Source organism: Notamacropus eugenii, chromosome 2, assembly GCF_028372415.1.
Source record: "Notamacropus eugenii isolate mMacEug1 chromosome 2, mMacEug1.pri_v2, whole genome shotgun sequence".
Taxonomy (NCBI): domain Eukaryota; kingdom Metazoa; phylum Chordata; class Mammalia; order Diprotodontia; family Macropodidae; genus Notamacropus; species Notamacropus eugenii.
The window spans coordinates 211,167,193-211,191,619 of NC_092873.1; the positions used below are offsets into that span (position 1 = coordinate 211,167,193).

At 37.2% G+C, this 24,427-nt stretch overlaps 1 protein-coding gene and 1 pseudogene across 10 annotated transcripts in view; both read right to left on the minus strand.

The window, feature by feature from the left end:
- The window catches only part of ECHDC1 (ethylmalonyl-CoA decarboxylase 1), a 74,869-nt gene that overhangs the window by 1,471 nt on the left and 48,971 nt on the right, over positions 1-24,427 (minus strand). For 2 of the 10 annotated variants that reach the window (XM_072643267.1, XM_072643263.1), the window contains exon 7: positions 6,318-6,370. The exons of 4 other annotated variants lie outside the window; for them this stretch is intronic. In XM_072643267.1, coding sequence (XP_072499368.1) covers positions 6,338-6,370 — 33 coding nt within the window. In that variant the 3' untranslated portion in view covers positions 6,318-6,337. Of the gene's footprint in view, positions 1-6,317; positions 6,371-6,689; positions 8,050-24,427 lie in introns of those variants that run through there. 4 more of the 10 variants (XM_072643262.1, XM_072643266.1, XM_072643261.1 and 1 more) reach the window with 4 other exon arrangements.
- LOC140530417 (targeting protein for Xklp2-like) lies at positions 8,056-23,383 on the minus strand (annotated as a pseudogene).

The window sequence follows — 24,427 nt, forward strand, 5'->3', positions numbered from 1 at the left end:
AAGATTATGAAATCTGTCTTCATTAGCTGTGGATTTGGTATATACACAGTATTTCATCCTGATAACACAGTTCCTTTGAAAATAGTGCCACTTTTTAAAAAGTAGCCTAATATTTGTTTTTTCAAATGATTAACTTTTGTGACTGCTGCATTATTTTCATTTAGTTTTGAGAATATAATGGAGAAATGTAGAATGATTTTATAAATGTTTTGTTTAGATTACATAAAGAATGTTGAATAGTATATGATTATAAGAGAAAACTAGTCAGATTGCAAAAATAAGACAGAGATCTTTTCCATCTCTATATTCACAATGGTAGAATAACATGATTCCCTAGAGCAGGGGCAAATCACATTTTGACAAGGAGCCATTTAAAATATTTGTAAAATTTGAAATCACTGAGGGAAAGAAAGAAAGGGCATGCCAAGATTTGTCTGAGAAGAAACAGACTGACTACATGAGCCTGTTATGCCCCCTTTTCCTCTGTGGATTTATTTCTATAAACAATTTCCTCCAAGTATTGTTGACCTGTCTTGGCTAGAACAGCTGATCCCCACCAAGATCCTTACTTCAGACCAATCTGAGGAAGCTATAATTGGATTAGTTCACTCAGATAGATACTTAAGGAAATGCATTTAATAATAGGGCAAAATATGCATTCTTTTACCCCCTTGGGATTTTTTTGCTAGGCTGAACTCAAGTAACCATGAATCTCAAACCCTGTAGTATCTTGACATTTGTTACAATAAATAGGAACGTCTGAGGACCCTCATCATCTACAGGGAGCCTATTTTAATTTTGATTCTGCACCCAGTACACCCTCCATTTCAGTAGCACACATCTTGATTGATTCTGTAAATCAGAACTGTGGTTTTATCTATCAATGAATCTTATATTGTATCATATTATAAAAAAAATCTTGTCAGATTTTAAAAATAAGCATATGATTCAGTAAAGCAGTACAGTTTTAAAGTCAAGTCAACAGGTGTCTACTGTGTGTCTGTGTAACTGTCTAACTGTTACGGGTACAAAGAAAGGGAAAAACTAGTCTCTGTGCTCAAGGTCCTCAGAAGTCTAATAGGGGAGACAATACACTATGCAACTGAGGCAGAATAAACTGGAGACAATCTTGGAAGGAAAGCCTCTTGTTGGATTTCAGCTAGGCTTGAAGGAAGCCAGAAAAATGAGATGTTTTGAAAATTTACTACATTTTTCAGTATAATTTATGATTAGGAAAACATGGTCTATAGAAAATTGCAAAGGTTTGCCTCTCCCTTTTTAATTTTCAAAGAAAGTCTTGAGACATGCGTTTTGGTTTTCATCAAAGTTTTTGCAGAAATGGGAAAGACAGGCATACGGGTTGTGTTTTTTTGGGTAGCCCTTTTTTGTGGAAATAATGCAGTTCATGTTTTGTTTCTTTATCTTTGGTAGCAATTTTCCATCCTAAAATACTTTAAAATTCAGTCTTTATGTGTCTTTGAAATTGTAGGGATTCAGGCACTGATTTCTTTGATATGTGCTTGTCAAGTCTGCTGTTTTGATTTTATCCTATTTTCCACTTACTGGGGTGGCAGAATTCAAATGTGTTTCCACTGCCAATAATGAAAACATAACTAAAATTGTCATCTAACATCCCTACTTTTTGGTTACTTTGTTTTTCTCACAGTTCAGTCAGTCATTTAAGCATTTATGAAGCACCTGTTATAAATTGCTGGTGATCTAAATGCAAGTGACACAGTTCCTGCCTGCAGAAAGCTCATATTCTGTTGTAGTTATGGGAATGTGGGTAATGGAAGCAAGAGAACAAGACATTCACAGATAAGTAAATAAAGGATATATTCTAATTGAATTACAAGTATTGGGGAAGGGGGGAATTCCTAAAAAGTGGGACATAAGGAAAGACCTTTTGTAGGAGATGTAAATGCAGAAAGCTGGGAAATAGAATGTCTTCTATTCAGGAAAGAGCAAGCAGGCCAGGGGAAGTAGATTATAATCATCCTGGAAAGACAGAATGCAGCAGGTTTGTGAAGGGCTTAAAATGCTGAACAGAATTTTACATTTTATCCCAGAGGCAGCTGAGGGCCACTTGAAGCTTCTTGAACATGGGAGTGATGATGAGACATATCAGGTAGCTGTATGGAGGATGACTTAGAGAAGGGAGAGACTTGAAGCAGAGAGACCAGTTAGGCAGCTAGTAGTCCAGGTGAGAAGTGATGAGAGCTGGAGCTAAGGTGGTTATAGTGTGAGATACTGACACCAAACTATTTAAGAGAAGGAGGGACACCTCACTGGTTAATCTGTAAAGTAAATTGAGAAAACAAAGGATGCTGGCCTTTGTGAGACACCAAAGACCTGATACGCTAAATTAGCAGACAAAGGAACTGAGAAACAACTCTAAACTTAGTAAATATATGAGGATCTTGTTCTGCTCTAAATATTCAAAACTGTCCAAAAATATCTTTGAAATATATTTTCTTGCAGAAAAATATAAGGAAATTGAAATGAGAATCTTTAAGGATAAAAAAAGCATTAGGTTTCCTGAAATCAACTCGAGTTAGTTTTCCTAACTCCTAATCAATTGGTGCTTTAGTCCCATCACCACCAAAAACAAGCAACTCTTTCTTCCTTAGTTTCTCATTTAATCAAACAAAATCTTCCAACAGAGAACTTACAATAGTGTATTCAGCCACCCAGAGGGAATAGGAACTTTGTCTTAAACAGCTGTGAATGCCCAAAAGGGAGACCTCAGTGTTAAACTACTATTCACAGAAAAAAAAAATGACATCACTTCACATTTAATTTTTCCCTTATCTCCTAAAACTTCCTATTTTCAGAATATTATCATACTTATTGTTTAAAAAGATGGGAATAAGGCTTTTGTCAAAACAGAAGTCATATAATCTACATAATGTTTGGTATAAATTGTATTAAATAATAATGGAAATCAGAGGCCTAGGTAATATCCTTTTCTTCTAGGATCTGTAATGAGAGCATTTTATATTTTTAATAGCGAATTTACTGTTCTCAGTCATTTAAGTGAAAGATTATCCTTATGTAATATGGCACCCTTACATAACACAAATGTACAACTAGACACAATTGTCCTGAATGTGATATTGAGTATATTAAATCTATACTTGCACCACTATAGCTTGATCTGCAATTGATGACTATGGAGAGATGAAACAAAGAAATACATAGTGATAGGTCTATTAGGAAAAGCTATGTATGATTATGATTAATACAGTGAAAGTTATAGATTTTAAGCTGTAGGGCAGGAAGTCGTGATCTGTAGTTGAAGGCACTCACAGAGAGGTAATATTCATTTTTTTAACTTTTTTTCTCCATTTTTGCAAGGTGGACTCCTTTTCTGAATTGAAACCTTAGTACGGAGTTGAAATAACTTTAAAAAAAAACTACAATATTTGTCTAGACAACTTGAATATTTGTTCACTTGAAACCATTGCTTAAAGTTTGACATTAGATCAAATCTGGCTTCAGACGTTTACTAGCTATGCAACCCTGGGCAAGTTATTTAACCCTGTTTTCCTTAGTTTCTTCATAAAATGAGCTGAAGAAGAAAATGGCAAACCATTCTAGTATCTTTGCCAAGAAAACCCCAAATGGGGTCATGAAGAGTCAGGCACAACTGAAATGACTGAACAACAAAATGTCTTTTAACAGCGTAACTGCATTGATGTTTTTGTGAATAGCTTTCTAAAAACTGGGATGACTATTCATTTTCTAAAACTGGCTATTAAGGAATAAGGAAACTGAATTTTTGACTTAAAGCTGTCTAGATGTTATATAAGTAAATGTTCGAAGGCATAATCAGAAAATAAAGAAAAACAGAACAAGAAGCATCCATTTTGAATAGCATTTCTTTGTCTTTTGTAAAACTCATTAAAGAGATTAAATTCTTTGCTATATGAAATGTCTTATACATGGAATAACTGAATGTAAGAGATGGAAGAAACCATATAGATCACCTAGTGCATTTCTCTTATTTTACAGATGAGGGAACTGAAGCCCTGGGAGCTTAACATGTTTTTCTCAAATGTAAGAGCTAGACCTGATCCTAAGCATTCTAACTCCTGGTCTTGTCCTCTTTCCAACTTGTAGCATTTGTTATAAATTACAGACAATTTTTTGGGGGGGAGTGTCAAACATTGACTTTATTTCTTGCCTTTTTTGGGGGGGGGAGTTAGTTGCTAGGAAACAAAGCCAAGTCCACTGCTAGCTATAGGAATTATAACATATCACATGCCTGCTAACAACTGTGCCTTTTGCTTCTTTAAGAGCTGTTTGTTCAGCTTTTATCCTTAATTGTCATATTTCACATTTACTTTTTATAAGCCTCCTCAATGCTTTTGAATTTAGATGTGTTACTTGGAACTTAAATGTGTTACAAATCCTATAAAAAAATCAACATTTAAAGTCATGATTGCTGATTGGGGGAAGTGGTATTTCTCATTGGCTTACTTTACTACCTAAAAAGACTTAATTCAGATGCATTCATTCATTTTAACAAGCATTTATAACTGTATATTAGGCACTATGTACTAGGCAGGACAAAGATTAAAAACAAAACAATCTCCTCAAACAGCTTGCATTCTACTGTGGAGAAAGAATATTGACATTAAATAAATGTAAAATATAAAGACAATACAAATAATTTTTGATGGGGAAGGAGTAGGGCAATTGGCCAATCAGGGTAGGCCTCATGTAGGAGGTGGCCCTAGACCTGAGCAATGAATGAAGCTAAAGATTCTATGGGGTGGAGACAAGACAGTATTTCAGGTAGAGAATATCAAGGAAACCTAAGTGTAGTGAACCTAGAAAGATTCTAGTGGAGTCAGACTGTGAAGGGTCTTAAATGCCAAACCTGGGATTTGTATGTGATCCTAGAGGTAACTGAATCCATGTGGAGCTTGAGTAGGGAGTAATATAGTATGTGCTCTAGGAAAACTAACCTGGCAGCTTTGAAGATTGTATGGTACTAGGGAATGACTAGAAGCAAGGAGACCAGTTAGGTAACTTGTAGTCAGTTGGGTCACAGGTGATTGAGGAACTCCATCAGGTAGGTGGTTGTGAGTGGAAAGGGAACACGTTAGAAAGGTAGACTGGAGGGAAAACTGAGGCTTGACAATGATTAGACAATGATAATAGATTAGATGGGGGAGGGGGAGGCTGGAGGGAAGAGCTGAAAACAAAATAGCAAAATAGAGGTTTTGGAGTGGGGAGGGAGATAATGAGTTCTGTTTTAAACAATTGAGTTTGAGATGCCTATGGTGTATCCATTTGGAATGTCCGAAAGGCAGTTAGTGATACAGTTTACCTCAAACCTTACCTTTAAAATAAGGGGTAATTTGTATACTGTACTAAGAATGTCTATCTGAATATGTCCGTGACAAACATTCCTTTAGGACCTAACTACCTAATCTTTATTCTGTAAAGCTATGTGACAACTATAGTTTTATACACACATACACACAATTATACTATAATCCTTTATTTTAACAAGTGAGAAAAAAATCTTCCAGCTATAAGCTGGTTCTGAAATTAACAGTGGTTTAAATCTACTGTGTCATATTGTGGGGAGGAAGTTTGCTGAAGACAGATAATTTCATACCCCCTACTGTGCCTGTGCCACTGTTTATAGGTAGGGAGAACCATCAAGGATTGCTGAAATGGAAATCTCAAGTAGTAACAGGAGAGTGGGATGCAGGAAGGAGGAAAGGATGCTAAACATTTATATAAGTTGGGATCCTCTGATGAGAGGGAGGGAGGAGGTATGGGGACCTGGAAGAACTGGAGATTTAAGGGGAAAGAAAGGTGGTGGACAACATACTGTATACACAGCACTGTACTAGATACTGGGGAAGAGAAAAGTTTGATATTGATGTAGGATAAAGTGATTCTTTTTATAGGTTAATTACAGGAGAACATTTCAACCACCTTTGTAGTGAAGGATGAGAAGTAAGTACCTTATTGAAAATATAACTAAAACCATGATGTTTGTACCTTGGAGGTAAGGTTATATTGTTTTTAGGCTTAATGAATGCCACTCAAAACCCAAGTAATGTTAGGTGATGGAACTACATACACCTAGGCTTACAGCCCAACAAACAGTTCTAATACTTTTATACAATTACTATATTACCTCCTTGTGAAGATCTGTATAAGAGCACAATCAACAATGCTTTTTAAACAATGCTTTTAAAAATATACGTGCTTTTATTGGTATATTTTTACATGGTCCTGCATGTGTCCCTGTACTCACCCCATTCTCCTAGAGAGTTATTTCTTAACCTTACCTTCCCAGTGTTCTTCATCTTTAAAATGGGGGAATAATAGCAACTATCTCAGGCTGTGAGGATAAAATTAGATAATATTTGTAAAGTGCTGTATTGATGCTAGTTATTAAATATTTTAAAGAGTAATATGAGAAAAAATTCATCAAAACTTCATATATAGAGATTTATTTCTCTTAATAGATGCATAGTGTAATCACTTACTCTAGGTTATTCCAAGTTATGATTCCTAACTTAGTTTTAATGACCATCCAGAGTATCTCTATTTTCAAGGGAATTATACATTATGAAAATTCTAAAAATGAAATTAATTTTAATCTACTGAAATATAAATGTATACACAAGTATACTAATATAAATACATATCATTGACTAAGATAATCTCTTATCCCCGGCCTCAAACTTGGCTAGCTAACTGCAGATCCACAGAACATTAGCAGTGATTTTAGGAAACATCAAGCACATTCTATATACAAAATATTCTGCTTAGTGCCAGGGATACAAATGAATACACAGTTCCTGCCCTTAAGGAGTTTACCACCTAATGAGAATAAAGGATTAATCCCTGTAATCAAAATATGAAGAAACTGAAACCTAGAAAAGTTAAGTAATTTGCCTAGTGTCAGAGTCTACAGCCCTAGTCTTTCCTTCTTTATACAAGAGTCCTAATTCTACATGTGATTGATAGTATGGGTGTGGATTTGGTGAGATTTTGGGGAAGGAAAGACAGAAATGAAGAGGGAAGGTCATAAGAGAAAGTTTAATTATACTGATGTAACAAGCATTTCATAGTCATGGTGCTATTGTATATTGGTTTTCTTAATTTCTACACAGCCTTCCTGAGGTAAAAGGCCATATTTGTCGAATGACATGGGAATAATTGAAGCACAGATGAAGACAAAGGCAAGACATTCCCAGACAAGTGTCATCTTTTAAGCATCTGTTTCCCATGGATACTCCAAATACAGGCCCATGGAGTGGAATAAAGGCCTAGTCCAGCTGGATAGCCCATCACCAACATCATTACTGCTTCTACTAACATAGGGAAAACCTGTGAAATAACCCTACCAATCTAGAATCATACCTGGCCACAAAAGTGGCCTAAAACTTAAATGTTGAAATTAAGCACCCATCATATATTCAAGAAATCGAGAATGTTCTACTTGGTGAAGAGAAAACCTGGGGGAGTTATTTTAAGTATCAAAAAATCTAAAGGTCTGTTACATGGAAGAAGGTTTAGGATTAATTTTGCTTGGTTCCAAAAGGTAAATTAAGAGCAATGGGCAGAAATATTAAGAAGATGTCAGTTAAATAAAGGAAAATTTTTCTAGCAACTAGAGATGTTCAGAAGCAGAATGAGCTTCTGAAGGTAGTGAAAGGAACAAGAATTAAGTGCCTATAATGTAAATGGCACTGTGCTAAGTATTTAACAGATATCTCACTTGGGCTTCAAAATAACCCTGTGGGGAAGGTGCTAATTATTATCCCCATTTTACAGCTGAGGAAACTGAGGCAGAGGTTAAGTGATTTGTCCATGACCACATGTCTAGCAAGTTTTGTAAGACTCCAGGCCAAGCTTAGTTTTCATTTCCTGAAGGACTTCACATACATAAAAGCTGACTGATTATTATGTTGCAGAGGGAGTTCAGGCTTTATCTGTGGCTTGAGATTCTTTGTTCTTGGTTTCCTGGTTCCTTTTCTCTCTTCTAAATGATGCTGTGTACCACTACACTTCCTATAGAAGAGAGTATCAAAATAAAGGTCTGATGCATCTCCAAAAAAACCGAAAAAGACTTTTCTACAATTCCCTACTTACAAAAATACCTTGATAAGGCTTTCATATCTTCCTCAAGATTCCATCGCATCTTAGCAGAAGAGCTGTGATTAATGATTAGTGAAGATCTATGAGACATTTTTAGTTTTGGTTGAGTGGATGTGGTAGTGAAGGAGTGTTGAAAGTTTGCTTATTTTCAAATCTAATTTAATGCATTTTGCAACCATAGCATGACCTTAGTATTTCACACTAAATCCTCAAGGTGAGATTTTTAAAATAGCTGGGAAGTAACTGATGCATAAACAAAGCAGCACCTTCTACTTCCCATTAAATGCCGGAAGTTCCAGTTCATCAACCTCCTCAGTGCTCACAGCCTACACTGTCATTCTACCTCAGCCACACAAAGGGATGTTCATACTACTGGTCTCATCACAAACCTCTATATCTCCATGGTCCTAGAATGCTGCAATTTCTAACCAAATGCTCCTGTCTCTCCTTGTACCTCCTTCCCTCTAAACCTATTCTGCATCCTTATCCTACCTCTTGCTCTGACCGCAGTTTCTCCTCTTTGTTATCTTGACCCTATAGTTAACTAGTTTATACACTGTCCTCTATTCCTAAATTGTCTTTGTGTTCTATTAATGCACACGTCTTGCTAAATCCTGCCCTGGGTTACTCCTGCCATCGGCCTTCTGTGTGCTTATGTACGTACTGAATGCCACTGACTAAAAATGTATGTCACCTAATTTTAACTAGAACCCCAAATGCTACAGAGTAATCCTTTAATTTTCCTGATTATTGCACCCCCACCCCCACTGTGGCTGCTGCAAACCTCATCTCCCATCTCCTTCCTGCTCACTCTTAGCTGAGAACTTAGATCCCTGACTTTGCTGAGAAAAGACACTATCTGTTGTGCACTTCTCCTCTCCGTCTCCCTCATCACAAGCCCCTGCATTACTTCTCCTATTTTCTCCTCTTTTGCTGATAAGGTTCTAACAAAAAGGTTGCCCTTCTTGCCAAGGCCAACTCCTCTACTTGTGTTCTTGATTCTGCCTTCTCCAAGAACTTGCTCTCTCCATTATTACCTGATCTTCAATCTGTCTTCTGGTTTCTTCCTTGTTTATAAATATGCCCAGATCTGTTACATTTTTAATCAAAAAAATTAACTTGACCCTTTTATTCCCTCAAAGTTCCCCTGTCATCCTATATCTCCATCCTTTTTGCAACCAAACTCCCAGAAAAAGTTATCTCTGCTTGTTGCCCTCACGTCCTCTCTTCTCAATCAATTTTCAGTTCCTTGCAGTATGGCTTCTAATCTGACCATGCAATTGAAACCAGTGTCTCCCAGATTACCATCAATCTCTTAACTGCTAAATGAAATGGCATTTTCCCATTCATCATTCTCAATCTCTATGCAGCATCTGAGAGTGTGGATCATCCTGTCTTAGTGGATAGTTTTTCCTACCTGGGTATTCCCCTCTTTTTCTTCTCCTACCTGTCTGTCTGATCCTTTTCAGTCATCTTTGCTGGATCATCATCCATGTTCTGTCTTCTAAACATGGGTGCTTTCTAATGCTTTGTCCTAGGCTTCCCCCTTCTCTCTTAACTCCCATGGGTTAAATTATCACTATGCAAATGATTCCCAGATCTATATATACCTAGCCCTAATCTTTTTCTTGAACTCTGGTCCCACATCACCAGCTGCCTACTGGAAACCTTCAGCTAGATGTCCCTTAGGCATCTCCAATTTGAAATGTCAACAACAACTTCCTATCTTCCACTTCTCCTCCTACCCCTCAACTCCACCTGCCTTTCCTCCACACTTCCCTATTTTCACTGGGGGCAGTACCTACTCTCTATCCATTTACTTTGGGTATGCAAACTCACCATCACCCTTGGCTTCTACCTCTTCTTCACCCCTTTATCAACCATTTGACAAGTCTTGTCAGTTTATAGCTCTTAACATATTTTCTATCCATTCTTTTCTCTACACTTAAATGGCCACCACTGTAGTTCAAGCCTTCGTAATAAATGTATAGTAATATAATACATACATACAATATACATAGTAATGTATAGTTTAAAAAAAAAGCCCACTTTAACACTATAACCTCTCATTTTGAGTCCCAGCTCCTACTCTCTATTCTGTCAATCTATCACTCTACCCATCTGTCACAATTAATCTTCTTGAAGCATAAGGATGGCCAAGTCATTCCTCTGCTCAAAAATTCAGTGACTTGCTATTGCCTTTATGATAAAATATAAATTCCTTGGTTTGTCATGTAAAGCCCTTCACAATCCAACTTCAGTCTCTCTGCTTTTCTAGTATTATTTCACATTTTTTAAATACTATTTCCCATCAAAGTGGTCTACCAAAAAATCATAAGATAGTTAAAGTTAGAAGGTATCTCAGAAGTCAGATAGCCCAACACCCTCATTTTACAGAAGATGAAACTAAGACCCATAGAAGTTACATTATTTATTTAACCCTAGTCATTTGAACTTGACTCTCTAATGCCAAATCTAGCACTAACTGTACCTTGCTGTCTCCTACCTGCCTTTCTGTCTCCCAACTCTGGTCCCTTTAAAAGGGTACATTCTATGTCTGGAATGCATTTCTACATCTCAGCCTCCTGGGATCCCTTGTTTCCTTCAAGGCTCAGTTCATGTGCCACCTCCTACGGGAAGTCTTCCTTGATTTCTCTCCCTTTGTCCCTCTTTAGATAGATAGATACGTACATATGTACATACGTATAGATATAGATATGCTTATTTTTATGTTCATTCCCCTCCAACTCCTCCATGACCCCAAAAAACACATGAATGTAAGGCTGAGGTTGGGAACTTTTTTTTTCTTTGTATCCCTAGCATCTATCACAGTGCCTTACACATAGTATGCCCTCGATAATGCTTATTGAGTTGAGTTGGAGATGGGTATTTCCTCTAAAATTCAGCTACTTTTTTCTCTCTGTGGTTAGAATGCAAAATAGAATGAATATAACTGTCTAATTTAAAAAAAATATTTTGTTTAAATGGCATATAACATCATTAACACCATCAACTCCTTCAGGATGTGGATGAGAGTAAGGAAGAATGAAGGGGACAGAATATCTTCTAACTGAATACTGATCACTTAAGTGAAAATGTTGAATATATATAGAGAGAGATCAGCACCAGCTCAGAAAATTAAATTTGTCAGAAATTCATAAATATATTTCTGGGATGTAGAAAATCATGGTCCTGGAACTCTCCTCATATAAAAAAGGGCAAGTGCCACACCTGCCTACTTGGGAAAATGTTTATAAGAAGTATGTTCACTGCTTCTTGAAAAATAAGTATAACCTTTGACCCATCTGTTGTAGGAAAATTCAAAGCATATCGATTCTTATTTATTGGCAATCCCTAAAATGTTAACTATAACATTACCTCATTTTTTAGTTGCACCTATTAAGGTTAAATTTTGGAGCCGTAAAATGTATTTTTATTTAGCAGAATGGGACATACTTAGGAGATTTTATTGTGGTCACAAAGGGACTAAAGAATCAAAGAAAAAGTTCACTGGAGAGCTATGATTTTATTGACGTTAAGACACAAGTCAAGACATCAAGCTCTGATTTATGGAACTATGGGCACTAAATGGTCTAAGTGCCTTCTAAGTCTCTTCCTGGGTTGGATGCCAGCCTCAGAAATCACATTCTTAAAAAGGCTTAAAATGTCTCTTAGGAGGTGAGGCTTTGCCTTCTACCAGTAACTTAGTTTTTATAGAAACTGGCTAATATTTTAAAAAATATATCTCATTGAAAGTTGAAAAAATAAAAATACTGATTACAAAATTTAAATTTAAGTAATTGCAAAACTGCAAAAGAATCTTGACATTTTTCATTGATAATTAATTTAGAATATACAAGTCAAATTATAGACATAAAGTATATTTCTATCACAATGGCTAACTTTGTCATCATTTGTATGATATCTTGAATGCCAAAGTAGGTAAGACTGAAAAAAATGGGAAACAAATTATTGCAAATTAGTCACATTTTTCTGTTTCTTTTGGTCACTTGACTTTTTCTAGATAAAAGGAAGTCTATTGCCTGTGATGGACAAGATTCTGAGCAGCTAGGGGATACTAGTTTTTAATTCATATAAATCATCTGAGTTTAAAAAGAATGTGCATTCACTTTTCTTCCTAAAAATTAATTTCCTCATGGGACATTTGACATTGAAAACAATCACTCAGCATAACCCAGTTCAATAAGGATACTGATACGTTAGGTCTGACCTACCCTCAACCTGATACATCAATAGTGTTTGTATGTATCTGGGAAAATATAAAATGTCCCTGTTCTTTTGGCTTGGACCACTAGTTATATCTCACATATAATTAAGTTATCTCACAACTCTGTTACTAATGAAATAAGATGGCATTGAATAGATGGATGTGCCAATCAAGTAAGTGCTTTTCAGCATTAATTCCAGGCTGTATTCCAAGGAAGACATGTTAAACACTAAAACAGAAGTCAGCACATATGCCTGAAAAAGATGCCAAAGTGCTACAGATGAAAACCTTTCTGGTGTTCTTTTGCAGCAGATAAATCTTTATATAGACATATACAGTATACAGATACACATATAAATATATGAATAAATCAAACATTTTTGAACAATTGATTATATATGTGCCAGGCACTGTATAAAGCAAAACGCCCCTGCCCTCAAGATGCTTACATTCTAATGGGGAAGACTGAACACATAAAGGGCAGAGGATCAGGGGAACATATGTGGCAGCACAACTTGGAAATGGTCAGAAAGTGATGTGGAGGCCTGATTTCCAGGGTCCAAGGAACAGAGGCAGATTCTTGTGAGAGAGAAATGAGGAAAACCACCAGAGAGTATAGGTAGCATGGTTTGGAAATGGCCCATACAACTGTGTACACTGTCCATGCATACACATGTGTGTATATTTGACAGCTAGCCTTAAAAATTGATCCAGTGTATCAGAGTTAGAAGATCAAGTGGAGCTAGGCTGTTTATAAATCCCACAATAAAAATAATGGCTGTTGCTGAGGATAAAAAAAAGGCCAAAAAAAGATAGGAGATTTTCAGAAAACTCAGTAGGGCCTTATGAATTAAATTATTTTAAAAGGCTTAATATTTTTTTATTAGGGACAGCATGGCATAGTAGATATAGGGATAGCCTTGGGGGCAAGAAGACCTAGATTCAAGCCTTCCTCTGACAGAAATCGGCTATATTGGCCTGGATAAGTTACTTTACCACACACAGTTCCCAGGGAACACTGAAAGTATAAATTGCAGACATTTCCTTTCTAGAGAATTATCTATACTAGATTAAAAAAAAAAAACCCAAATCCTTAATCTATCTTTATCATGTTTTTGTGTGTAAATGCTGTGCTTCACATTAATCAGAAGCATACATGCACACATACATACTTCTAGAATAAAACTATGCAGTAAACAGACTAATTGTATCTAATTAACATGATAAAGAAAAAAATTAAAAGCAAAATTAATGTCATTAGTCATTTTCTTGAGTTTTGCATTCAGTTTACAGTCCTCTGGATTTTAATTACTATAACATAATAAAAGGCATACCTAATGGAGGGGTGTCATAAAAAAATACAGTAGTAAGTACATATAGGTACAATGTCCTCTCTAATTAGGAATATTTGAAGAACCTGCTATTAATGAAGACTATTTTTGAATTTTATACAGGATATCTTCCATGACAATGGTAAACACATATCCCTATTTAAAATCTCAATACAAAGTTGGTCTTGTACTACTGGACATTTTTACCAACAATCTGGATGACTATATTGAAGACATACCACTATGCCTTAATCAGATCTGCAGCTGACACAAAACTTGGCAGAAAAAAAGAATATGCTAAACGGCAGAATCATGTTCCCAGAATATTTTTAACAGGCTGGAGTATTAGATCAAAATTGAAATGATGAAATTGCACAAATCAATAAACATTTATCAAGCACCCCCTGGTGCTTAATATTTAATGTACTGTACTAGGAATTAGAAGTAAAAACATAATACCACTGTATACATTTTTATAATGTTTTATAATTTAAAAAACCACATACGCTTCATAAGATATAAAACCCTGAAAGACATATAGGGTATAGTATTACCATCTTCATTTTACAGAGAAGGAAATCAAAGCTTAACAAAAGTAATGACATCAAGTTATAATAGGGCCAGGATTGAACCTAGGCTGGACTTCTATTGTCTAACTTAACTAGCTTCAACATTCTTTTTACTATGCCATGTTACCTTTCATTTTAATGTAAAGTATTGCATTTAGGAGAAAAAACTGAATCTACAGAACATCTGTTATAGGACTAAAAACTAAAATTTGAGGATAAATTTATATAACTTAACTGTAATTTTAGACTCCTTGTTAAAAATAATACATTTTCTCAGAATCTCTATCTTATATTAAATGTACCTCTAGTCTAGCCTATTTCATTAAATGAGTCTTCCCAAGGAACTCTGCTTTAGGCCACCTGCCTCTTATGCCTTTGCAACAGAGCCTTTCCAAGGAAATATTTATCATCCCTGGATATAGGCCACTTGGCTCTTGGCCTCAGTAAACACTGCAGGGACTTCTCCAGTGTTCTGGAAGTCCTCCCATGGATCAGACCCACCTCAAACTACTAGCTCTTGATTCCTGTCTAGACTTCCCTAGATCATACCTTCACTTGCTTCGCTTGCTGTGCAGGTGTGCCTCCTGGGCCTCCTCACAAGACAAAAGATCACCACTATGCTACAAGATTGGACCTAGAGGAAAGAACCTTGAATTGTCTAATTACCTGCCTCCCTCAACAGACCTCCCTCCACCATCAACCCTCTGCCTCAACTCATTTTATAATGGTTAGCATACATCCATCCCCAAATTCTCCCCAGCCTAGTGATTCCAAATGCCTGGATGTCATACAAAAGACATCTACCACTGTTAATTCCCTTACTCTCATCCCACTCCAAATTTGACCTTTTCACTGTGCTTTGTAATGACTGCTCTTTAACAAACTTGCTTTCATATTAAATCTTTTATTTTCTGTTAAAACTGCATTTTTGGCCACCCTGTTCATACTCGTAATTGCCAACTTATGAGTTGTGGTGGGAGAGCTGGTTTACTCTTTGTTCTCCATTGGTAATTCTAGATTTTCTACTACCAGTCAGTAACCTCTCCTCCTTTGGGAGTCACTCAATCCAAATATAACACTCACTCAAGATTCTGGAGGTTATTATCTAGCAACTCCCCTAGGATATTCTCCTTCCTTCCTTTAATGAGTTAAGTGTCTGGCTCATAGTATCTCTCCACTTCAAATTCTGCCCTCATACTAGGGAACATGAACATACATACTGATATTCCTGCAACCTAACTTACCAGTGCCTCAAATCTACTCAGTTCCCATGACTATACCTTCCACTTTATATTGGCTATACAAAGAAATGGTCACATCCTTGAAAACTTCCATCACTCACAAGTGTTCCTCCTCCATGTTCATGAACTTTGAAATTCCTTTATCTGATCCTTTATCATTCCATCTTTCCCTCTACCTTGCAACTCCTAACTTTGTTTTTTGTCCTCACCGGGGAGAGACAGAGAGACAGAAAGGAGAGACAGATAAAGGTGGTAGGTGGGAAGGGGATGAGAGTGGAGCCAATCTGCTGGAGAAGGCTGAAGGGGATGGGATCAAGGGTGCAAGTTGAGGGGCTGGCCTTAGTGAGAAGGCAACCTCTTCATCAAAGCCTGAAAAGAAAGAAATGGTAGGAGGATGAAATCACAGAGCTCAGAGATGAGGAAGAAGGGAGGAGATTTAGAAAAAGTCTTGTTTTAGGTTAAAGTATGAGGCAAGGACCTGAGCTGAAAGAGTAGAGGAATGGAGTAGTGTTGAGGGTTTAAGGAGAGAAAAGAAGGTTTGGAATAGACTCTATGGGAAATGGGATGTAGAATTAAAAAGGAGCAAAAGTTCTGCCTTGCTGCAGTAAGGGTTTAGCTGAGAGCAGATAACCAAGGTGGAGTGCAAGCAGCAGGCACAGTTGTGAGACTTCCTCTAGTTCTATTCAACAGCATGTGAGTGGGAATGAAGGGGGTGAATGGGAGAGAGCATGCAATCGAGGACTGGCATTTGGCGAAGTGTGAGTGAGTGTAAGACAAGGGGACCAAGGAAGTGAGATGAACCTTTACCAGGTGCTGATACCAGGAAGGCAGGAGGATGGAGCCAGAGAACAGATGATGGCTTAGCAAAATACAGTGGGAACAGAAGGGCAGGTGTGGAGAGACTGCACATCACAGTGAAGAGGAATAGTCAGTTTGCAATGGCAAATGAACACTCTTTAGGTAGAGTTTTTTGATCAGTTAAAAATTTACCTAAAAATGTTGTCATCTAGCTCTTAAATCTTAATGAGAAGTTCATAAAAATACTATTATGATTTTTGTGAAATGCTTTCATGAAGTTCTAATTTACAGTATCTTCAGCATTACCCTGAACTATCAATCTTGTATTCCTGACAAAAGAAAATGAAATTAGTATTTTTCTTAAGGAATGTGCTAGTTTGTAATAGTCTTTGCTTTCCTTTTCAAATGCTCACAAACCATGTTTTTCAAAGTACTTCTTGGAATTTTTATACAACTCAATTCAAGCTTCCTAGGCTTTGGGTTTCCAGAATCCACCTTATTCCTTTCTTTCAAATGTCACACCCTGACATGTTAGCTACACTTTCCCTCTTAATATTTCTATCTCTGACACATTTTTTAAAATGGCAGCAGATAAAACTTTCTATTTTTGTTCTAACAGCTAATCTTTTATTATCAAAATCAATTATTATATTTCATTTGTGGAAATGACTTTGTCAATGTCAGCTCAATTCTTCTACGTATCACTGCTCATCGTTAATGTCCTTTATTGGGTAACAACATTCACATATATGAAAAGAGGCTTCACATAAAAAAGTATGAGTATGCTAAAGAATTTGTAAACATCTTATCTGAGTTACTTAAAGTCAATAATGTAAACTTTAAACACAAAGAAAATGATCTATCATTGAGTACTATATTGCTGAAATAGCTGTCTCAAAAGGATCAATTTACCTACAAATTAAAGTAGTGGAACTACTTCGGAAAAACAATTAAATTGTAGATAATTATGACTATTTTTAAAATAAATTATTAAAAAGGATATTAGACAATTAAAGTAAAGGCTAAAGAGAGAAAATGCTGCTATGTATACATCAGTTTAAATGCTTAAATTCCTTATAGAAATATTAATGTGCCCTCAAAATTTGGAAATCCAGCCCAAGTTGATGACTACAGAGAGCATTAGATTTAAAAAATGATTCACAATTTAAGACTCCTGACTATATCTTGACTGTAGCAGTCAACCAGTTCAGCTCAAGGACCATCTTTATTTGCCTGTTTTCTAATGTCTTCCACACTTAAGCTCAATCCCTCATCATCAGGAAAGATAGCTAAAGGGGGGCCTCTTACATTACAAAAACTTTATACCCTAGCCCAGTTGTGTCAGAAAGGAGTGTCAGAAAGGTTACTGTGATAGTTCCTTTTACAAATCTCCCATAGAAGCATCTTCCCTGACCACAAGAGCTCAAATTCCCCAACTACTTTTCAGAAATGTAGAGAAGGGATTTTTTTCCTTGGCTTTTTGACCAAGGAAAATGGCTTTTCTTGGCCATTGTGGATTGGCCTTGAAAACAGTCTTTACAAATGAACAAGTCTGAATAACCCTTTTTTTTTTTTTTTGGTGAGAAAACTAGGTAGGGCTGCTCTTGACTGACAGGACCACCACCTGAGGAGGAAAGTACCTTGTTAGAGAACCTTCTATGTTTCAAGTTTTAGTACCTTGTAATTTCTGGGTATATGCAAGAAAAAAGAAGGATCCTGCAACTCTGATACTAGCATTAAGGCAAGGTAATGAACCATTAATTGATTGTATAATGGGCTGCATCTTCTGGGCTATTAGGAAACACTGCTGATCCAGGGTTGCAGGAGGAGTTTAAGTGCTAATTCATGCATCTAACTAGGTCAGCATGTGGGACCACAGTATTTATCTGGGCCTAAAAGCACAACTAAATGATTGATTGGAGAAATGGAAGAGAAGTAGGATCTTTGCCAAAAAGGCCAGAAGTCAGTCAGGGAAAAGTGAGAAAACCTGGAATCAATGTAACTGGCACCTAGCCAAAGGCCTCAGTCACTCAGTTTGCTGGACAATAGAACATGGCATAAATTTGAAATCACTCACTTGGCTTGGCACTTCAGGTAAAACATACATAGGTGGAAAACACCAGTACAAAGACAAGAAGATAAATCTGGCTGAGAATGAGGATAAAGGGAAAGAAGGGAGGGGGAGGGACCAGAGGTAATCAGAAATTGAAAGAGAAACTTGGGGAAAGGGCATTGACAGAAAAATCTACCATATTTACTCCCTCAGGAGTAGGGGTCTGCTAGAACAGGGAAAGTTCTGAAAGACTCTGAGGCATCCAGGAGGTAGAGATCCTGGTATGAAAAGAGTAACGGAATATAGGAGTATCATCTTTAAAAGTATTCAACTGCTAGCATTTATATAGCACATTAAGGTTTGCAAACTGCTTTACATGTTGTTTGATCCTCACAACCCTGAGGTAGCTGCTATTGTGATCCCCATTTTACAAATGAGGAAACAGACAGAGAGATAAAGTGATTTGCTCAGGGTCATACACCTAGTATCTGAGAAAGGATTTGAACTGAGATCGTCCTGACTTCCAACCCCAGTGCTCTAGGCACTGAAACAACTACCTGTAGTTCACTCCCCAGGACAGTCCTTGACAAACACAAATTTTTACTGTTTTAGAGAAGCATCTATGCTGTCTGAGTGCCATGTATGGTAATTGTTTCTATTCTACCACTTCTTCTAGAAACTCACATACTAGGAACTGCACCTAGGGAAACCTATGGAAGAGGCAAACACAGATAATGTTTGCTCTGCAGTTTGTGTAGGCATATAGTAAAGTTTCAGCTGACAGGTGACTGGGATGTTATGGAATGGGAAAAACGTTGCTATTCATATTGCAGGAAATCCTCTCCATAACACTGCTATGAAAGAAGCTGGGAATTGTGAGTGGTTCACATATCTGAAGTGCTGAGAAGATTGCTAATGTATGGCACAGTGAAGTGGACATGGAGTCTGGCCTTGGTCTGAGGAGAGCAGAATACTGACGGAGTGAGTGGGTAGTGTAATGCAAGGTGTAACGCACTACTAGTTCTGAGCAGGTCCAGTGAGTGCAGTGAAGGAATAAGAGGCTGGGAGGGACAGCAGTGGTAATACTGCAGCATGTTCCACGGATCTTCTTTCCCTGTTTCTCAGCATGACATTGTTAGGGATGGCTCCCAAGATATATTTGCTTCTGGTTTTTGTTTTGTTTTTTGTATTGGTTAGGGTTTATAGTTTTGGTTGCTCTCACTGAGTACATTCTCCTGCAAAAGCAAGTAATAGTGGCAGTTAAAAGATCAGTTCAGGTTCATATTATGTCAGGGGAGCTTGCTTCTGATTCCTATCCATAAACAAGGGTGGGCAGGTAGAAGAGGACACACTAGTCATTCTACCAGAGGCAAACTGAATCTGTGTTTTTCATGAGAGGAATGATACTGCCCTGATAAGGTAAAGGAGTCATGGATCATACTGAGAGAGTGAATTTACAGGGAGAAGGAGAGGAAAGAATCTATTTTCACAAGTGTTGACCAGACTGGCCAAATGACATCCATCTGGCACTATGTGAAAGGCTGTAATAAATACCAGCAAACTGAAGCCCCAGTGAAAGCTCCTTCCAGTTCCCTCACAAATGATTCTGAATAGAACTAGATTTCATGACAAATCTACCATCTTCATTTGGCTACACAGCCTTGTGGCATAGTTAAGAGTCTGTAGAAGTGTTTCCACGTGGCCTGGTGGTAAAGCATGAAATGACCCCTTAACTTGTAGAGGGGTGTGCTTACACCTAGAAGAATTAGACACTGGAATCTGTTAGAACATTTGGGAGATACTGGTATGGTTAAGTGGATTACTTGCTGGGCTTCACTGTCACACTCCAGTATTTGCAGATTGGATTCACTTTATGTATGTATGTTAACAGTCTGGCTGATTTCTTCTTTTTTCTTCTCTTCTTGCCACTATCCAGCCCCCTCAGGCTTTTGGGATTTCTGAATTTCAACCACAGCCATTTGCCTATTTTTGTTTGTTTTCTCTGGGGGAGGGGAACAAAGAATTCCTGATGTATGGCAGTGTTTGCATGAGTTAGGAGGTCTTCTCTGAGTTACTGCACCCAGATGAATGAACTTCAGGAGCTCCTCTTTACTCTGTCCTTTGGTGAGTCTTCATCTTCATTTCTGGCATGCTGATATTGTCCAGGTGAGTAAGGGACTGTGCCTTGACCTTAGTTAGGTACCTCTTCTTTCAGTAGCTCTTTTGTTTTCATTTCCTTCTGCAATTTCAAGTCTTTGTCCCAGAAATCAAAGGAGATGGGCACGTGTCCATGGTTCTCTGCTTTGAAATTTAGGGTTTAAAAGGCACTACATAGTGTGGTATGGGGCAAGTTCTGACTGCTGCTGGCTCTTCTTCATTTTCTCTGAAAAGTATTTGGACTTTGTTCTTCAAAGTAGGGAAGAGATTTCTGGATAATGGTAAAGAGCTTTTTCTCTGGAATATGCAAAATCTAAAATCCCAGTAGGACAAAGCCTAGAATAGAACTCAAAGTGATATTCTAATTACCATCTTACCTCTTGCGCCTATATCCTTGTCTTCAGTCTTGAAGTCACAGACAATGGCTGAGGTACGCGGCTTTGCAGGAAGAGGTTTCTTGGAAAAGACAGATCCACCCTCAAAGATTCTAGAATCAAATTCTATGCTTTGAATGTCTATTGCATTTTCCCAAGCTCCTCTGCTTCTGACTCAGTTGTGCTCTTGTGTATTATAGGACTTGAGCATACTCTGGTCTTAAATATAGGCGTCTGTGGGTTTGTTAACTTGGGCATCAAAAGTTTGAAAAACAATACGCTTTCGTTATCCTTCTTCCTCAGCAAGTACTTAGGGTTCCTTTATGGCAAGTTTCAATTTGCTGTATGAGAAAGACAGAAGTAGAGAAGAAGAGGTTCTTTCTTCAGAAGGCCTTTTCTTTCATGGAACAAACCAAAAGGCTTGGCAGTGGTGGGACTCTTGCCCACTCAGGCTGGTGAGGGAAGGTGCTTCTGGTTCTTCCTGGCTCTTTTGGGTGCTGTTTGATCCTATCATCTCTGCATAAGTAGGAAACTGATTTGGTTACTTGGCTAATTGTTTTCTTCAGAGACTGTTCTATTCTTACAAGTTCTCTTCAGAGACTCTTCATTCTTTTTAACTATCTTCTACCACCTTCTACCTCTCAGAACCTGCCCCATTATTGGTGTTGTGCTAGATACAATAGATATGCCTGTGTGGATCATATGAAATAATGTGTATAAATAATTCTGTGATGATTTAAGTGCTGCACAAGTATCATCCATTATCGGGAAAGAAAGCACATTTTACACTGAAATTCTTTAGTGTTCTCTAGAAGAAATAAGGAATTCAGTTGTCCATTATAACAGCATACTACATTGCAAGTTAATCACAACAAAGCAGAAAAGCTTGAACAAGAAATAACAGTTCCTATACTACAATGTCATACATCAATCAGACTAGGCATAGTATTTTCCCATGGTCAAATCTATATACAACAATATGAAACACTTAGATGATCTCTGTTCCAGCTCACATATAAGTTATACCCTGAGTCTCTGCCTTCTACACATGGTACAAGAAAAACCTTGGTTCATTCATGCAAACCCAATAACAGAGTGAATGATTCCCATGCTGGAACTAGGAGAGCACGTCTGGCTAAACCAAATGTACGAATAAGCACAAAAGACTTCATATTCCTTAATAAGGGTTGCTTAGTACACTTTATTATAAATCAGCATTTTAATCCTACCATATATGAAATTGCTACCTAAGGCCTGGAAAATGTATTAAATATTCTGCATCTTTCCTAAAGCTTGTACATTCTTTAGAATTCTTACAATAATTTCAGTAATAAGCCCTCATTCATATCAGGTTATAGAGAGAACATTAAAAAAGGAAGATTCTAGATTCTAAATGACAGGATAGCATGACCTACGAAGATAGGTGAAGGACATATTTGCCTCTGCACTATTAAGCATTTGCTGACTAATTACTGTTACCAATACTTTTAAGGTGTTTTTATCAAGAACTCATAAAAATGCCAGCACATAGGTGATCAAAGGATATATGTAGGCAATTTTTAAGGGAAGAAATCCAAGCTATCAATAATTACTAATAAGAAGAGACATATATACATCAGAACAACTCTAATGTCATATGTCATACCCACCAGATTCACAAACATGGGAAAAATGGAGAAAATGACAATTGGAGAGGCTGTAGGAAGACCTGCACGCTAATGCATAGTTAGTTGGCAGAGCTGTGAACTGGCATAATGTTCCTACAAAATAACTTAGAAATACACCCTCAGACCACTAACGTGAGCAAATATTTTAACCCAGTGATACCTCTACTAGATAAATATTGTAAAGAGATCAAAGAAAGAAGAAAAAAATCCATATGCACAACATTTATAGTAGCACTTTGTTATGGCAAAGACCTAGAAGCTAAGGGAGGTACCTATCAACCCAGGAAATGCTGAACAAATGACTGAACCAATGTACTGGCAGCTAGGTGAGGTAGCAGAAAGACTGTTAGACCAGGAGTCAAGAAGACTTACATTAAAAATCTGCCTCAGACACCTACTGTTGTATCACGTTGAGCAAATCACTTAATCTAACACATCTCCAATTTCTTCATCTTTAAAAAAAAAAGGGGGGGTGGAGATAAGACAGTAATAGCACTTGCCTCAGAACTGTTGTGACGCTCTAATGAGTTAACATGTAAAGCACTGTGCAAAACCTTAAAGCAATGCTATTACTATGTAATATATTATTATACATATGGAAAGAAAAAGGAGAATTCAGAGAAACCTGGGAAGACTTACAAAGTGAGGCAGACTGAAGGGGGCAGAAGTAGAACAATTATGCATACAAAGACCACAATATCATAACGGAAATCAACTTTGAAAGATCTAAGCCCTCTGATCTGCAGTGACGACCATTCATGACTCTAGGGGACTGAGGGTGAAAACTGTCTCCCACTTGGTACAAGGTGATGTACAGAATGAGAGGCATGTTTTCAAGCACAAACGTTACAACATAAATTTATTTTGCTTGATTACTTTTGTGACAAGGGAGTGCTATTATTATTATTATTTCACTTTTATCTGTGAGATGGTAATGTGAACAAAGAAAAAATATTAATGAAACATTTAAAAAACACACAGAAGAGAACATTAGGAAGTTCAAAAAGAGACAGAGACATGTAGGTAAGGTTGGCACTTTCGTGTTAAATTTAATAGGAACAGGGATAGGACTTGTGATTTCACTGGCATAAGGAACGCCCAGGTAAAGAAACTCTCAATACGAATGCAGGTCAGCTTTATGCAGCTTTGCTTGAGGAAGAAGCCTGTGGCACTGAAGTATTAAGTGCTTTGCCAGGGTCAGGGAACCACTATGTGTCAGACACAGGAAATGAATGCAAGTCTTCCTTTCTCTAAGGATAGTTTTTTTTATTCACCATGCCACACCACCTCTCTTCTACGTATTCTGGGCATCTTTGTACATGGAAATATTTATGTTTGTTTAATGATTTTCTAATTCATAATGATAAAAGATTAATTTTTGAAAAGAAGGCATGGCAAGATTACGGCTTCCTTTCCTATCTAGAAGGACAGGACAGGGTAGTTAAGTGGGAAGGGTGTTAACAACAGTTTCAAGCAAATGAAAGGGACTATAGCTTTGGAGATACTTCCCACACCTAGAGTATTGAGAAGAGGAGGTATTTAAACTAGATTCACACTATATTCATTCATTACTGGTATTCAATTGTCAGACCAATCTGTCTTTTGTGAGGTTTCTGTCTCTGTGGGTGGAAAAGTAGCAATTAATAGCTAGCTAAGTAAGGCTTTGAAATGCTTGCTACACCTCAGTTATGGTAGTATAAGATTTTTTCCCCATTTTCCTCCATGTTTGTCTTGTAGCCCTGCTGCTGAACCTCTGGAGAATGGAGTAAGGAGCTACATCTGCATTCTACTGAGAATGAACATAGCCAATCCTTGTTCTGGTCTTGTCAGTACAGTGAATGCATAAGCTTTGTCTGAACACTGATGATATGTC